At 45.2% G+C, this 17,912-nt stretch overlaps 1 protein-coding gene across 3 annotated transcripts in view; it reads left to right on the plus strand.

Annotated features, from left to right (window-relative positions):
* OAS2 (2'-5'-oligoadenylate synthetase 2) overlaps positions 1-17,912 on the plus strand; it is a 41,639-nt gene that overhangs the window by 15,677 nt on the left and 8,050 nt on the right. For all 3 annotated transcript variants that reach the window (XM_009004705.5, XM_054238920.2, XM_017976392.4), the window contains exons 3-8: positions 4,620-4,798; positions 7,028-7,263; positions 7,772-7,916; positions 12,148-12,318; positions 14,648-14,936; positions 16,013-16,200. In XM_009004705.5, coding sequence (XP_009002953.1) covers positions 4,620-4,798; positions 7,028-7,263; positions 7,772-7,916; positions 12,148-12,318; positions 14,648-14,936; positions 16,013-16,200 — 1,208 coding nt within the window. The remainder of the gene's footprint in view (positions 1-4,619; positions 4,799-7,027; positions 7,264-7,771; positions 7,917-12,147; positions 12,319-14,647; positions 14,937-16,012; positions 16,201-17,912) is intronic.

The raw sequence follows: 17,912 nt of genomic DNA on the forward strand, positions 1-17,912 counted from the left end.
TGATTTCCTTTAGGGCCTGTTATGTCATGCGATGCTATACCAGAGTTAGGTTGCTACAGAGAGACCTGTTCTTGGGATCTCTATTTTAATGCGAATGTTTGTCATTTGTGCCTGAATTCCAAATGGAGGAGAGTATAATGAGGTATGTCCGAGCTCCTCCTTCCCATCAGGACCTGATCTAGTTTTTCAGGTTTCTTTGGGGGTTCCCCTTGACCAAGAGAGGGGTTCATTCAGTCGGTTGGGAAAGCTTAGAATTTTATTTTTGGTTTACAAGGTTGAGGATCAAACTCCTCAGCAGGATGGGACTTTTATGACCTGGCAGCCCCTACTTACTTACCTCTCCAGCTGTACCACCCACCACCAACTAACTCCCTATGCTCCTGCCACTCTGGCCTTCCCTGAGCTCCTCAAACCCACATGGTGCTCGCTCAACTTCAGACTCTGGCCCATATTGTTCCTTTGCCTGGAACATATTTCCCCCAGCCTTTATTTTTGGATAATTCCAGCTCATCCTTTAAGTCCTCTGGTTCTGTATGTTTGGGTTAGATCCACTTCCCACATGCTCCAGCAGCAATTTGTGCTTTCTGAATCATGAGATTTATCACTTTGCAAACCCCAAATATCTGAGACAGGTCTCAGTTAGTTTAGAAAGTTTATTTTGCCAAGGTTGAGGACGTGTGCCCATAACACAGCCTCAGGAGGTCCTGAAGACATGTCCTCAAGTCAGTCAGAGCACAATTTGGTTTTATGCATTTTAGGGAAACATGAGACATCAGTCAACATATATAAGATGACAATGGTTCCCTCTGGAAAGACGGGACAACTCAAGGCAAAGTGGGACAACTCAAAGTGGGGAGTGGGCTTCCAGATCATAGGTAAATAAGAGACCAATAGTTGCATGCCTTAGAGTTTCTGATTAACCTCTCCAAAAGAGGCAATCAGATATGCATTTATCTTAGTGAGCAGAGGGGTGAATGAATAGAATGGGAGGCAGGTTTGTCCTGGCAGTTCTCAGCCTGACTTTTCCCTTTACCTGAGTGATTTTGGGGCCCCAAGACTTACTATCCTTTCACTACTTATATGGAAATAATTTCTTTAGTTTTCTCCTCTCCTAGACTAGAAGCTCCATGAGGACGGGTATCATGAGTATCTTGTTCTTCTATGGTCTCTAGTACAGTGTTCACTACTAATAATATTTGTTGGATGAATGGATAGATGGATCATGATGGATAAATGGATGGAAGGAAAATGGATGGACAAATGAATATAGATGGATGGACAGATAGATAGTAAATGTATGTATATATTCATGGATGAGATGGATAGTCTCAAGACAGGTGCACATATAATCACAAACTTAAACAATTCCAGGCTGGGTGTGGTGGCTCATGCCTATAATCCCAGCACTTTGGAAGGCTGAGGCAGGAGGATTGCTTTAGGCCAGGAGTTTAAGACCAGCCTGGGCAACATAGTGAAACCCATCTCTACAAAAGAATTGAAAATTAGTCAGATGGAGTAGCATGCACCTGTAGTCCTAGCTACTGGGGAGGCTGAGGCAGAAGGATCGCTTGAGCATAGGAGTTCAAGGTTGCAGTGAGCTATTATCACACCACTATATTCCAGCCCAGGCAACAGAGCAAGACCTGATCAAAAGAAAAAGAAAAGGAAAGGAAAGAAAAAGAAAAAGGGAGGGAGGAGGGAGAGGGGGAAGGGGAGGGGGGAGGGGAAGAGGAAGGGGAGGAGGAAGTGGAGTGGTAAGAGAAGGGGAAGAAACTTCCCAAGCTGAAACTTAAGCCATCATTAATCAAGTGGGGAAACCGAAAAGCCCAGGTCTTCTAAGCCCAAGTACCTTCCATCATCTGTAGTTTTAAGGAATTTCTGGGTTACCAGGAACCTAGAAGAACAATCAGCCCAGCCATCACTGATAAGGTGGAGACATACACACATCCTGATAACTCACATTCACAGAAAGGAGGCCTGGCTCGGGGAAACATGCGCCAGTTTGGGAGGTTATCCTGGTCCTACTACTCACCTACACCTGCCAGCTGTACAATCAGACTGGAAACTAGCTTCCAGGGCCATTAGGATGCTCAGGGTTGGGGGTGGGGACCTGCTTCAAACAAGGGCTGGAGTCAAGGTGGGAGACAGGTGCACTCATAATTCTTATAGGAAAGTCTTCTCTTCCTGTTCCAAGAGCCATGCTGGGAGACCTGGCCAGAGCGCCCTCTGCTGGGTCCACACCACCATGCAAGGGTGGTGTGAAAATGAGAAATAAGCTGTTCCCGGCATGTTCTACCCAGAAGGCGCCACTAGATGGTGGTAAAGCTGCACATTCCAAACTATTACAGGCTTCCTTTTGTGAAGGAAACACGGGGTCACTTTATGAGAAAAGCAACCTACAGGGGAATTGATAACTTGCTTTTTTTTTTTTTTTTTTTTTTTTTAATAAATATTAGCCTAACTAATCTGGCCTATTTTTTCACCAGGTCCTGGCAGGCTGTCTCCAATTCTGCATTTCTTTCCACCACTGGGTGCCACCACAACTCTCCCCTAGTGACTTTGACCCAAAAGTGAGAAGTTTTTACTTCTCGCTTTACTTGCTTTACTTGCTGGTATTTCTTGATACCAGCTGGTATTTGACTTGCTGGCATTTCCATTATCCTCATCTGTAAATTAGTAATTGCAATTGCACTTGCCAGCTAAGAGTTTTGTGAGGCTTATATGTTACACTGTTCATAAAAGGCTTAGGGTAAGCACACAATAAATGTTAGCTATTTATTATCATTATGGAGGAAGATAGGATGCTCTTTCCCTCAACCTCCCTGCATGCCAAGTGCCCAGAACCACGTCTAGGGAGTCAGTAAATATCCACTGGGGTGTATGAAAGGAACAAGCTGGCTGTTTTCTCCTGGTTATTTATCTAAATGTCTCTATGGGCCAGGGTGGTGGCTCACATCTGTAATCTCAACACTTTGGAAGGCCAAGGTGGGAAGATCACTTGAGGCCAGGAGTTCAAGACCATCCTGGGCAACATAGCAAGATGCCATCTCAAAAAAAAAAAAAAGCCAAGCATGGTGGCACATGCCTGTGGTCCCAGCTACTCAGAAGGCTGAGGCAGGAAAATCACTTGAGCTTTGAAATATATTTGATGGTTCAGTGAGCTATGATTGCACCACTGCAGTCCAGCCTGAGTGATAGAGAAGACTCTATCTCTAAAAATAAGAATAATGATGAACCAAACCCAGTAGTCCCATAGACCATTTTGTTTTCGGTTTTGGTTTTGTTTGTTTGTTTGGGGGGTTTTGTTGTTGTTGTTATGAACATAGAAATTGACTCTTCTCATCTTAAAGCTTGAAACTTACGTTTGTTTAACTTGAGCTCCTTCATCAGAAAAGGACCCTCAAACCTCTCAAAAAGTATCAAAGAACTGAAAATCATCAGTCACTGCATCCAGACAATGCAATATCAGATCCCTTATTCCTCATGATTGCCTCCTTACCCCTCCCTAATTCCTGTTTCCCCACACATAGTTACATTTCTTCTCTGCTATACAGAACCCTAACTTTAGTCTGTCAGAGAAAAGGATTTGAGACTGACTCTCATCGCCTTGGCTGTGGCACCTGATTAAAGCCTTCTTCTTGGCCACACTTGTTGTTTCAGTCATTGGCTTTCTGTGCGGGACCTAGACTGAACCCCTGGTGTTTCAGTAACAGTAATCAATCAATAAATGTGTTTATTTTATTTTTATTTTGAGACAGAGTCTCACTCTGTCATCCAGGCTGGATGGAGTTCAGTGGCACAATTATGGCTCACTGCAACCTCTGCCTCTAGGGTCCAAGCTATTCACTTGCCTCAACCTCCTGAGTAGCTGGAATTACAGGTGCCTGCCACCTGCCCAACTAATTTTTATATTTTTAGTAGGGATGGGGTTTCACCATATTGGCCAGGCTGATCTCAAACTCCCAGCTTCAAGTGATCCACCTGCCTCAGACTCCCAAAGTGCTGGAATTACAGGCATGAGCCACCATGCCAAGCTAAATAAATGTATTTATAAGCAGTGGAGCTTAGCTAGCAAGAATGGAAACACATTGATTAAACCAGCCTCTGTCCCCAGGCTTCCAAGGCCCTGCTGCCACCTTGCCTGCCTCCTCAAAGTCCCTATACCCTGACACTCTGAAATAGGATATTTACTGGATAGACTCAATAACAGAATACATTGCATGTAAAACATAAACTTTCCTAACCTTCCTTTCTTCCAGATGTATACCAATTATGCCAACACCAACAATTTTTTAAAGAACCCACTTGTTCCCTACTAATTTGGAGTATTCCCTTTCTCATTTAGAATTGCATCTCTTGTCCCTTCATTCGGTTCTGCTGATCTTGACTTGGGTTAACACCATACCGTTTTCATTATAGTCACTTTAGACTACACTTTATTATCTAATGGGCCAAATCATCCTTCCCTATTATGCTTTATGTAAAGGTACCAGTCCTTTGGCCGATTAAGCAGGGGTTGTGTGCTATCAAACTACAATTGACCCTCATGGTAGAGCAGCCCTGTCTCTCTGAGACCAGGTTACGTAAATACTAAAGTTCCAATTTCTCTTTCACTTCAGGCTTAAATGACAGTCCCAGCCCCTGGATCTATCGAGAGCTCAAAAGATCCTTGGATAAGACAAATGCCCGCCCTGGTGAGTTTGCAGTCTGCTTCACCGAACTTCAGCAGAAGTTTTTCAACAACTGTCCCAGAAAACTAAAGGATTTGATCCTCTTGATAAAGCACTGGCATCAACAGGTAATTTCCAACAGTCTATATGCAGTTATCACTTATTTCCTTTTTATCAAGATAATTGACATCCAGTAAAGTGCAACCGTCTTAGGTATACAGCTCCAGGTATTGTTATAATCTAACCAGCAACACCCAAATCAACAGAAGGAACATTTCCTGCACCCCAGAAGGTGCCTCAAGCCCACTGCCCCCTCCAGTAATCCTCCCAAACAAACTCCTGTTTCAACATCTGTCACCACCACAGATTAGTTTTGCTTGATTTTAAACCACATAAGTGGGATCATACTGTACATGCTTTATGTCTGCTTTCTTTTGCTCAACATTATGTCTGAGAGACTCATTCATGTGGTTGCAGGGTCTTGCTCTGTTGCCCAGGCTGGAGTGCAGTGATGGGATCTCGGCTCACTGCAACCTCCATATCCCGGGTTCAAGTAATTCTCTTGCCTCAGCCTCCTGAGTAGCTGGGACTACAGGCATGCACCACCACACCCGGCTAATTTTTGTATTTTTAGTAGAGACAGGGTTTCACCATGTTGGCCAGGCTGGTCTCAAACTCCTGACCTCAGGAGATCCACCCACCACATCTGGCTAATTTTTGTATTTTTAGTAGAGACAGGGTTTCCACCATGTTAGCCAGGATGGTCTCGATCTCCTGACCTCAGGAGATCCACCCACCACATCTGGCTAATTTTTGTATTTTTAGTAGAGACAGGGTTTCCACCATGTTAGCCAGGATGGTCTCGATCTCCTGACCTCAGGAGATCCACCCACCACATCTGGCTAATTTTTGTATTTTTAGTAGAGACAGGGTTTCACCATGTTGGCCAGGCTGGTCTCGATCTCCTGACCTCATGATCTGTCCGCCTCTATTGTTTTGCCGTATTCCATTGTATTAACATAACATACATGTATCCATTCTGCTACTGATAGATGATTGGGTCATTTTCAAACTGGGGCAATGATGAATTAGGTTACCATGGATATTCTCCTACATGTCTTTCTGTGAATGTAAGCACTCATTTCTCTTGGGTAAATATGTAGCAGTAGAATTGCTGGGCTATCTAGTACACATATACAAATGCTGTGTACGTATCTGTGTAAATATATAAAATACATGTGGTTTATTTGATTCTTTTTTGTTTAACTATAGCAAATCTTGCCAAACCATTTCCAAAATCTTACCAAATTACCCTCTCATGAGCAACGTATGAGTTTCAGGCATGTTAATAAACCCAAGGATCTGCTCACCTAGCACAGCAAAGCCAAACAGTGACTTTGGGATTGCAGAGAAAGAGTGAGGCATTTATTGCAGGGAGCCAAGCGGGGAGAACTGGGCAGCTCATGTTTACGAGCTGAACTCCCCAGTGGCTTATAGGTAAGGGTTTTAAAGGTGAGGAGACAGAGGTTACAGGCAAAGCCATAAGTCAACACATGGAGGCTGTACATTGGTTTGACCTAAAAAGGTGGGACACGTCCAAGCAGGAGGGAGGAGGAGGATGGGTGGCACAGGTCACAGGATTCAAAGATCTTCCGATTTTTGATTGGTGAAGTAGGTGAAGCTTTGTCTAAAAATTTCAGATCTGCAGAAAGGAATGTTAGCTCTGGCTCATAGGTGTGACCTCCTCCAGGACCCTCAGGAAGAAATTTAGAACAAAGAAGGAGCCAGGGTTCAATGCTCAGCTTCCTCTTATCTGAGGTCTGCCTGCCAGTGGATTCACTTGGTGGGAGTCTGAGTTTCTGAAAATCAACTCAGGGACATATGTTAAGATGTTATCTTTAGTTTCTACAGGGAACAAAACATCTTCTGACTCTGACTTCCTTGGCTATTGTTTTAAGTGACTATTACCTTCTTTTGTTGTTTTTATTTTATTGGGTTTTTTTTTCACTGCTCCTGTAGACCCTGAACTACTATATTTTTGCTTATCAAATGGCTCATTGACTTTTCAAAGCTAGTGAGGGGCCTGGAATTTCCCTTGAAAGAACTCAAGATTTTCCTTTCTTTTCCTGCTTGTGGGATGGGGGCAGTGGTGGCCTGCAGGCCCCTAAGAGAGGTCCCTGCTCCATCCCAGTTGCTTTACATCTTTGTCAAGACTTGGTATTGTGAGTCCACTGAATTGTAGGCATTCTGGCGAGGGAGAATGACTTCCTGTAGGCTTCTAGCTTCTTGATTTCAGATTGCCGACATAGGAAGAACTCGATCCCCAAATAAGCCACCACCCTTTTCTTCTCCCATAGTGCCAGGAAAAAATGAATGGTTTACCCTTGCTGTCTCCGTACGCCCTGGAGCTGCTTACTGTGTATGCCTGGGAACAGGGGTGCAGACAAGATGACTTCGACATTGCTGAAGGCGTCAGAACCGTTCTGGGGCTGATCAAATGCCAGGAGCAGCTGTGTATCTATTGGATGGTCAACTACAACTTTGAAGATGAGACCGTCAGGAACGTCTTGCTGCACCAGTTCCAATCAGAGAGGTGCCAAGCTTCTCATGCCCTAGCCCTGTACCTCATCATCTGCGTGCTAGGTGTACCTCTTTGGAATGAGATCTCAGCCTTGCCCTGTCCAGTCAGTGATGTACCAGAAGAATGGCAGCCGCCATGGGTGGGGAGGCAGAGGGGTCTGTCTGAAAGAGGGGAGGTCCAACCATTGCTTTTCACGTTCCAAACCATAATCACATTTTGTCCCCTAAACAAACACATGAAGCGACACTTCCCCTTATAGAAAGAAGGGGCTAAGAGAGAAGGGGGAGTGGCAGGAAGAGAAGACCAGTTTGTTGTTTCATTAATAGAATGTCTCTGCAAAGCAGCAAACGCAGGGCCAGAGGAGCTTGATGTCCTAGACAAAACCCTTCAGCAGCTTGGAGGAGCCATGGGAATCCAAATTCAGGTCACCAGATTCCCACTCAAGGCCTCTTTCCCCAATACAGATTTTGCCCCTCACAAGAAGCTCAACTGATTTTTTTTAATCTAATGGAATACACAGGCCAGTAATCTTGGATCCAACCGACCCGACCAATAACGTGAGTGGAGATTACAGATGCTGGCAAAGGCTGAAACAAGAGGCTCAGACCTGGTTGACTTCTCCCAACCTGGATAATGAGTTACCTGCACCATCTTGGAATGTCCTGGTAAGAGGGTTTTCCAAATACACGGTATTGCATGCTGCAGGAAAGTCTTCCTGCCACCCAGGCTAAGTATTATCTGAGAGTTCCCTGTATTAATTTCCTGTGCTGCTGTTACAAAATTCCGCAAAACAGGTGGCTTAAAACCACAGAAATTTATTCTCTCACCATTCTGGATATTGCTGGTTCAAACTCAGGGTGTTGACAGGGCTACACTCTCTCTGCAGGCCTTAAGGAAGAATTATTCCAGGCTTCCTCCAGCTTACAGTAGTTGCCAGCAGTCCTTGGCTTGTGGCTGCATCACTCCAGCCTCTACCCCTGTGGTCACATGCCCTTCTCCCTATGTGTCTTCACATCAGCTTCCCTCTGTGCATATCTGTCTTATTGTCTCCTCTTCTTCTAAGAGCAACAGTCTTACTGAATTAGGGTCCACCCCAATGACCTAATTTTCACTAGATCCCATCTGAAAAGACACTATTTCCAAGTAAAGCACATTCGCCAATACTGTACGTTGGAACCCCAGCATCTTTTAGGGGGACACAGTTCAACCCTCAGCACACCAACAGGGGCAATGACTGTAAAGTCCAAAATGGAACAAAGAGAAACGGGGTACCCACAGATGCAAGATCTCAATTAATTTCTTTAAGAGAGACAGCCAGGCATGCGGAGACATGAAACAGAGCATTGTTCAGAGAAGGGGCGGCAGTCAGGCCTGTCGCTGCCAGGACAGGCTCTGAGCTCCATTCAGGCAGGTGCCGGGGGCAAAAGCCAGAAGTGGGGCCAAAACAGGAGAACCAATTAAGGCACCAGCTGTGAAACAGGTGCACTGGACTTCCCCCTCCCATCCCCAAAAGGAGAAGTAAATCCACCAACACGAACTCCCCTGCATGCTCAGCTCTTATTAGAGAAAAGCCATCCAAGAAGAAACTTCCCAGGTTAGACCACTGAGCCCTCTCAGCTTTCCTGGGAACCTCACTGGGGACAACTTTATTAATTGAGGCCAAAGGGGCCAACCAAATTCCACACTTCACAGGCAGGAGATTAATTTATATCCAAGTTATGGGAGACAGAATCCACATCACATTTGCACAGAAATTTGAAGGCTAACTGAGCACCAATCTGGCATGTAAATGAAGACGTAAATGAGTTTAGCAAAATTCACAGAAGCGGGGGAGTCTATGAATGGGGAACTTCCATAACTGGACCCAGCAGGATCAGGATGCTCTGAGCAGTCACCCCAACCCCTACTTTCACTGGACCCCTGGTCTTTGCTCCCTGACCCCAATTTTCCTGGCTTCTTCAGGCAGATTTTTTTCAAAAAAATTACCCCCTCTTCCCTGACATTTTATTCTGAAGCTTTGAAACATTTAAAAAGTTAAAAAAAATGGTTCAATAAACTGCTAGGAGCCCCTCATGCAGATGCATCCTGTGTGACATTTGCTATGTTAGTTTGTAGTACACGTTATTATTATTGTTGTTATAGTTGTTTTTAATCTATTTTTAAAGGTGGGATCTCACTACATTGGCCAGGCTAATCTCAAACTCCTGGGCTCAAGTGATCCTCCCACCTTGGCCTCCCAAAGTCCTGGAATTACAAGCGTGAGCGACCTCACCTGCCCATCATTATAGCTGTTGTTTATACTGAGCCCTTTGAGAGTGGACTGCCAGACATCTTTTTACCCTTAAATGCTATCATAGGGATCTCTGAGAACAAGAATATCCTCTTAATAACCTCCATGCCATATCAAGTTCAGGAGGTGAGGAGTTATATATTATTGTCCCAATACAGCCCATTGGGATGATTTTGACAATCATCCCAAGAATGTCCTTTATAGGACACTCTCTTCCAACCCAGAAGCACACATCATTTAGTTCCACATATCTCCTAAACCATCTTTTGATGCTCACTTTGGCTGTTTTTGCTTTGCTACCCTATCAACTTCTATTTTGAGAGCTATGAGACCATCCCCATCCCTCTCTCTACATCTGTTGACGACAATTTAGGCCCAGGAACCGCTGCATAAAGAGGTACAAACGTTGGAGGGCTCATGTACACATGCACTCGCACCACACATGCATTCATGAACATACATGCACTCACACCACACACACACACTCACATGCACACACATGCACTCACGCACATGCACACACATGCTCTCACACCATGCACACACATGCATTCATGCACTTGCACTCAAACCACACACATGCACTCATGTACATGCACATGCATGCACTCACACCGCACATGCATATATTCATACACATGCATACACATGCACTCATACTATGCATACACATGCACACATATGCAGTCATGCACACGCTCTCACATGCACTCATACCACACACATATGCATAAACACATGCACACATGTGTACTCACACCATGCACACACATGCACTCATGTACATATGTACATGCACACACAGGTACTCATACCATGCATACGCCCTTCCTGACTCCCAGGTGAGCTAGCCCATCTTGTCTGTGTTGCCAGCAAAAGTACAACATGTGTATAGAACAGTGAATTAGTTTCCTCTTACTGCTTTTTTTTTTTTTAAATGCCCTAATCTTAGTGACTTAAAATACATGAATTTGAGCCAGGCATGGTGGCTCACACCTGTAATCCCAATATTTTGGGGCTGAGGCAGGAGGATCACTTGAGACCAAGAGTTCCTGAGCAACATAACAATACCCCGTCTCTACAAAATAGTAATAGTAACAAATTAGCCAGTGCAGGGTGTATGCCTGTAGTCCCAGCTGGTCAGGAGGCTGAGGCAGAAGGACCACTTGAGAAAGGAAGGTTGAGGTTACAGTGAACCATGATTGTGCCACTGCATTCAACCTGGGAGACAGAGCAAGACCCTGTCTCAAAATTACTTTTGCACCAACCAAATAAAAATACGTGTTTCCTCACCTTTCCAAGCTCCTTGTGGCTGTCCAAATTTCTTGGCACATGGCCCCTTCCTCCCTCTTCAAAGCCGACAGCCGAGCATCTTCCAGCTCCTCTCTCTGCTTCCATCATCACATCACCTCCTCCAACTCTGACTCTCCTGCCTGACTCTCATAAGTACCTGTGTCCTTACAAGCACAGTGGCTCATGCCTGTAATCCCAGCATTTTGGGAGGCTGAGGTGGGAGGATTGCTTGAAACCAGGAATTTGAGACCAGCCTGAGGAACCCAGTGAGACCCCATCTCTAAAATAAATAAATAACTAGGCATGGTGGCACAAGCCTGTGGAGACGGAGGCTGGAAGATCTCTTGAGCCTACGGATTGGAGACTGCAGTGAGCTACAATGGCACCACTGCTGCGCTCCAGCTTGGGTGACAGAGCGAGACACTGATTCTGAAAAAACACGGTTTAGGAGCACGGATTGGAAGGCTGCCTATTGGGTTCCATGCTCACTACCTAGGTGATGGGATCATTCACACACCAAGCCTCAATGACATGCAATTTACCCATGTAACAAACCTGCACATGTATCTCCTGGAACCTAAAATAAAATTGGAGAAAAATTAATTAATTCAATTAAAAATTAAAATTAAGAGGAAAAAGACCCTGGTGATGACATCAAGCCAATCCAGGTAATGCAGAATAATCCTCCCATCTCTAGAGCCTTAGCCACGTGTGCTTCAGAGGGAGTTCAGCTGTGCCAAAATCTGGAGTTTGAACTCTTGGCCTCCAGAACCGGGAGACAATAAACTTCTCTTGTTTGAAGCCACCTAGTTGTGGTCACTTGTCATGGCAGCCCTTGGAAGCCAACACACCCATACATGGTGTGTTTAACCTTAAGGAAAGGTGATACAGCCTTAAGAAAGAAATGGATGTGGTCATCAGCCATCTCCGATACCTACAGCAAACGGAAAAACAGGGAAGGACCAGATGTGTGGGTAAAGCAAGAAGGCGCAGGTCATTAGGAGGTGATGCTCCAGCCAGGCGTGGAAGAGGAGTCTGGAGTCAGGAACACCACAGACCTGTCTGCACAAGGATCCGGATCTCTCCTGGGGGGAATGAGGGGCAACTAGGACAGTTTTTGTTTCTGGGGGTTCTTGCATCCCACCCCAAACTCTCAGGTGTGTTCTGGGATGTATTCATACAAGGACAAAAGATGGAAAAGCTGTCAGCCTGCGAGCTGGAGGCAGGGTAGGGGGCCCAGGACAGGCAGGAATGGAAGCCTTGGGTGGGCTCACAGGGGCCACTCACACTTGGGGTCTTCCTTCTTTCCCCAGCCTGCGCCACTCTTCACGACCCTGGGCCACCATCTGGATAAGTTCATCAAGGATTTTCTCCAGCCTGACAAATACTTCCTAGAGCAGGTCGACAGTGCTGTTAACATCATCTGTAAATTCCTTGAAGAAAATTGCTTCCGACGATCGACCGCCAAGATCCAGACTGTCCAGGTGAGCACTGGCCTTTCTCTTATGTCTTGTTGGGGTGATTTAATATTGGCATTCCTGGAAGGGAGCTAAGTGGGCATTGTAGCTCTCTAGGATTCATCTACCTTCAGAAACTGGAGGAAGGGAAGCCGGGAGGGAGTTAGGAGAACTAGGACACTGGTTTTCAGTGGGGGCTGTGGATAGACCGCCTAGGTCGTTAACAACACAACTTGGATTCTGTATTGTTTTTCTTGGAGCTGCTGGCCATCCTTGGGGCCAGGAGATACATCACTCCCCTCTCTGCCTCTGTCATCATCTTTTCTTCTGTGTCCTCCCCGCTTCTCTTCTCTTCTAAGAACACTCATTATTGGATTTAGGGCCCAGCCTGACCCAGAAACTAGGACAGGTTTCGTTTCTGGATCTAGGATATTTTGTTCACACTGATATCCCTGGGGCAATGAGTGAACTGTCTCGTTGAAGGTCACTCGAGTGAAAACAGGACTGAGTTTCTGATCAGGGTTAGAGCTGTGAAAGCATGTGCTTTCTCCTCTCCTTCCTGATCTCATCTCCAGGTCCTTAACCCAGTTACATCTGCAAAGATCCTTTGTCCACATAAGGGCACCTCCACAGGACCCCAGAGGATATGTCATTAGGGGGTCTGCCATTGAACCCACTGCAGATTCTAAGGAGCTTAGAATATCCATCTCCTTTCAGTGACTGGAACCCAGCTTGCCACACCAGCTGAGCTAGAGACTCAGAGGCTTCGGTCATTCTTGTCCATGGCTCAAAGGCCACAGGCTGACATGTATCCCTCTATTTACTGGTCACACGACCAGATAAACGTGTCCCCATGGTCACAAGAAGGGAGGGAGGAAAATGTTATTATGTACACGTAAATGTCTGTGGTAATGCGAGAACGAATCTGTGCATCTAGAGAGAGGGGCCTAGGAAATGGCATCAGTATCCCGGGGTGATGGGTAAACTGCGTCATTGAAGGTCATTGGAGTGAAAACAGGACCAAGTTTCTGATCAGTGTTAGAATTGTCAAAGCATGTGCTTTCTCCTCTCTTTCCTGAGACCCCATTCACATGATAGTCGGTGAAAAACAAAAGGTATATGACAATCAGGGAAGAAGAGAGAGCCATCGGCAGATGAGACGTTGCTTTCTATCTTGCTGGAGTTGGTTGAAGGTTTCTCTGCTGAGGCTAGAGGAAGGTGACACCTAGAGATTGTGGGGGGGGGGCGGCTACAGTCTGGGAGGAGCCACCGAAGTCCAGCTCTTAAAGACAAAGGTGGGCTGCATGAATGAAAGGGGCAGGAACAGAGAAGAATGGAGGGTCTGCATACAGGAAATAGAACACACCCCTTCCTCACCTCCCTAACCCATGTAACCAGGCATTTACTACCCATGGATAAAAGAAAACACTTTTCTCTACAGAAACTAAATGGAGGAGAAGGAGGAGAAAGAGGAAGGAGGGAAGGGAGAAGCCTTAATGGCAGAGACATGAGTAGCCCACAAAGCCCAAAATATCTACTATCTGGCCCTTTGCAGAAAGGTTAATGACTCTGTACCTCAACTGTGGGTATTCACCCGATGGTCCCCAGATCGCAGGAGAAAACACACGTCAAAGGAAAGATGAGCTCTTTCTTTTTTTTATTATTACTATACTTTAAGCTCTGGGACACATGTGCAGAACGGGCAGGTTTGTTACATAGGTATACACGTGCCATAGTGGTTTGCTGCACCCATCAACCCGTCAGCTACATTTGTTATTTCTCCTAATGCTCTCCCTCCCCAACCCCCCACTCCCCGACAGGCCCGGGTGTGTGATCCCCTCCCTGTGTCCATGTGTTCTCATTGTTCAGCTCCCACTTATGAGTGAGAACATGCAGTGTTTGGTTTTCTGTTCTCATGTTAGTTTTCTGAGAAAGATGGTTTCCAGCTTCATCCATGTCCCTGCAAAGAATATGAACTCCAGAAGAGCACTTTCACCCTAATGATTGCATTCAGCTCGATTTATTTGGTCACGGGAATCTAAATAAAGCCAAATATGTCTTCAGGCAAAATCTTTAGGAAATTGACTTGAGAAGAAGTTTACTTGTAACTAGGCTGTCAGTTGTTTGTGTGTAAAGGCAGGAGAATAATTGCCTTTGGAACTGTATTGTTCAATAACTGTATTATCTATTAGTTTGTAAAAGAAAACCCTCTGCTTTGGACTCAGCCCTCACTGGACCCTAACGCAGAACTTGGCCTTGGAAACCGTGTTAGTTAGCCCAATTGGCGCCAGCCCACAGGGGCACAGGAATCCTCGGTCAAGGAAATTCTGGATCTCAGTCTTCCTTTTTCCCTTAGGGAGGATCAACCGCCAAAGGCACAGCTCTGAAAACTGGCTCTGATTCCGACCTCGTCGTGTTCCATAACTCGCTTAAAAGCTACACCTTCCAAAAAAACGAGCAGCACAAAATCATCAAGGAAATCCATCAACAGCTAGAAGCCTTTCAGCAGGAGAAGAAGGAGGAGCTTGAAGTCCGCTTCGAGATTTCCAGGTGGAAGGCTCCCAGGGTGCTGAGCTTCTCTCTGAAATCCAAAGTCCTCAATGAAAGTGTCAACTTTGATGTGCTTCCTGCCTTTAACGCACTGGGTAAGGTTCCCCAGACCTTAGCTTCTGGAGGAAGAAGATTCTGGATCCTGGAAGTGAGGGTGGACAGAGGGTAGAGGGAAAGCCACGTGACTTGATTACAGGCTGTGAAAACATGTGCCACTCCGGGTCCATGGTCCCAGCAAGTGGCATTAATCATGGCAGTAATACTTTACACTTGAATACGATTTTGGTCCCATTTCTCATTTCCAGGCATAGTGGCGCGTGCCTATAATCCCAGCTACTCAGAGAGGCTGAGTCAGGAGAATTGCTTGAAACCAGGAGATGGAGGCCACAGTGAGCCAAGATGGTGCCACTGCACTCCAGCCTGGGTGACAGTGAGACTTTCTCTAAAAAAAAACAAACAAACAGACAGACAAACAGACAAAACTAGCAGTTGGACTGGGCTGAGAGGCTCGCACCTGTAATGCCAGTACCGTGGGAGGCTGAGGCAGGAAGATTGATCCAGGAGCTCGAGACCAGCCTGGGCAACATAGTGAGATTTCATTTCTAAAATCATCATCATAATAATAAACAAAATTAGCCAGGCATGGTGACACATGCCTATAGTCCCAGGTACCCAGGAGGCTGAGGTGGGATGATGACTTGAGCCTGGGAGATCGAGGCTGCAGTGAGCTGTGATCACGCCACTGCACTCCAGTCTGGGCAACAGAGCAAAACCCTGTCTCAAAAAAGCAAAACAAAAAACAAAACAAAACAAGCCGAGAAGCAGTATGCCAGATTGGTTGGCAAACTCCAGATCAGCATTATCCCAAAGATCTTTCTGTGATAATGAAAACGTTCTCTGTCTGGGTTCTACAACTACGGAGAGCTTGACATGCGGCTACAGCAACTGAGGAACTAAATTTCCAATGTTAATTCCCTTTAATGAAGACCACATCGTTTCTTATGTATCTCATTATTCTGGAGATGCTCCCTATGTCTTAGACATCGGTCATTCAAAGATGCTAATACTATTCAGATTAATTTCCCAGAATTAAACATTTGCCAAAAATGTTTTGGAATCTGTTACTTACGATGCATATTAAAGCAGGATGTCACTCTCTTCCTCCTGCTAGGTCAGCTGAGTTCTGGCTCCACATCCAGCCCTGAGGTTTATGCAGGGCTCATTGATCTGTATAAATCCTCGGACCTCCCGGGAGGAGAGTTTTCTACCTGTTTCACCGCGCTGCAGCGAAACTTCATTAGCTCCCAGCACACCAAACTGAAAGATTTAATTCGCCTGGTGAAGCACTGGTACAAAGAGGTAATGAGTCCTTGTCCTGTCCATGGGTTATTATTTTTACCAGTCCTTGTCCTGTCCACGGGTTATTATTTTTACCAGTCCTCGTCCTGTCCATGGGTTATTATTTTTACCAGTCCTTGTCCTGACCATGGGTTATTATTTTTACCAGTCCTTGTCCTATCCATGGGTTATTTTTACCAGTCCTTGTCCTGACCATGGGTTATTATTTTTACCAGTCCTTGTCCTGTCCATGGGTTATTATTTTTACCAGTCCTTGTCCTGTCCATGGGTTATTATTTTTACCAGCCCTTGTCCTGTCCATGGGTTATTATTTTTACCAGCCCTTGTCCTGTCCATGGGTTATTATTTTACAAGTCCTTGTCCTGACCATGGGTTATTATTTTTACCAGCCCTTGTCCTGTCCACGGGTTATTATTTTTACCAGTCCTTGTCCTGACCATGGGTTATTATTTTTACCAGTCCTCGTCCTGTCCACGGGTTATTATTTTTACCAGTCCTCGTCCTGACCATGGGTTATTATTTTTACCAGCCCTTGTCCTGTCCATGGGTTATTATTTTTACCAGTCCTTGTCCTGACCATGGGTTATTATTTTTACCAGCCCTTGTCCTGTCCATGGGTTATTATTTTTACCAGTCCTCGTCCTGACCATGGGTTATTATTTTTACCAGTCCTTGTCCTGTCCATGGGTTATTATTTTTACCAGTCCTCGTCCTGACCATGGGTTATTATTTTTACCAGTCCTTGTCCTGTCCATGGGTTATTATTTTTACCAGTCCTTGTCCTGTCCATGGGTTATTATTTTTACCAGCCCTTGTCCTGTCCATGGGTTATTTTTACCAGTCCTCGTCCTGACCATGGGTTATTATTTTTACCAGTCCTTGTCCTGTCCATGGGTTATTATTTTTACCAGTCCTTGTCCTGTCCATGGGTTATTATTTTTACCAGCCCTCGTCCTGTCCATGGGTTATTATTTTTACCAGTCCTCGTCCTGACCATGGGTTATTATTTTTACCAGCCCTTGTCCTGACCATGGGTTATTATTTTTACCAGTCCTCGTCCTGTCCATGGGTTATTATTTTTACCAGTCCTCGTCCTGACCATGGGTTATTATTTTTACCAGTCCTCGTCCTGACCATGGGTTATTATTTTTACCAGTCATCGTCCTGACCATGGGTTATTATATTTACCAGTCCTCGTCCTGACCATGGGTTATTATTTTTACCAGTCCTCATCCTGACCATGGGTTATTATTTTTACCAGCCCTTGTCCTGACCATGGGTTATTATTTTTACCAGTCCTTGTCCTGTCCATGGGTTATTATTTTTACCAGTCATCGTCCTGACCATGGGTTATTATTTTTACCAGTCATCGTCCTGACCATGGGTTATTATTTTTTTCTTTTTCAGAAGGAAATATTAAGGGAAGTAGAATAAGTAGAGTTTGCCTAAATCATAAATGAGATGAAAAATATTTGCAACCCATAGGAGATCTTCAGATATTTCCCAATGGGAACAAAATGGGCTTATAGTGTGGATAGCAAGTATGGTTACAGCCTGCTTTTGTACCCTTTGGAAAGCACAATGAGGGGAAAGCAATAATTTGGGTTAGAGGAAGTGGATGTCTATCTCTTTCTGAAAGTGCATAAAGGAGGTTGAGGACTGATTCTTTTTTCTTTTTCTTTTTTTTTGTAGGAAGGGAGGAAAGAAGGGAG

This window comes from Callithrix jacchus, chromosome 9, assembly GCF_049354715.1.
Source record: "Callithrix jacchus isolate 240 chromosome 9, calJac240_pri, whole genome shotgun sequence".
NCBI classification, from domain to species: domain Eukaryota; kingdom Metazoa; phylum Chordata; class Mammalia; order Primates; family Cebidae; genus Callithrix; species Callithrix jacchus.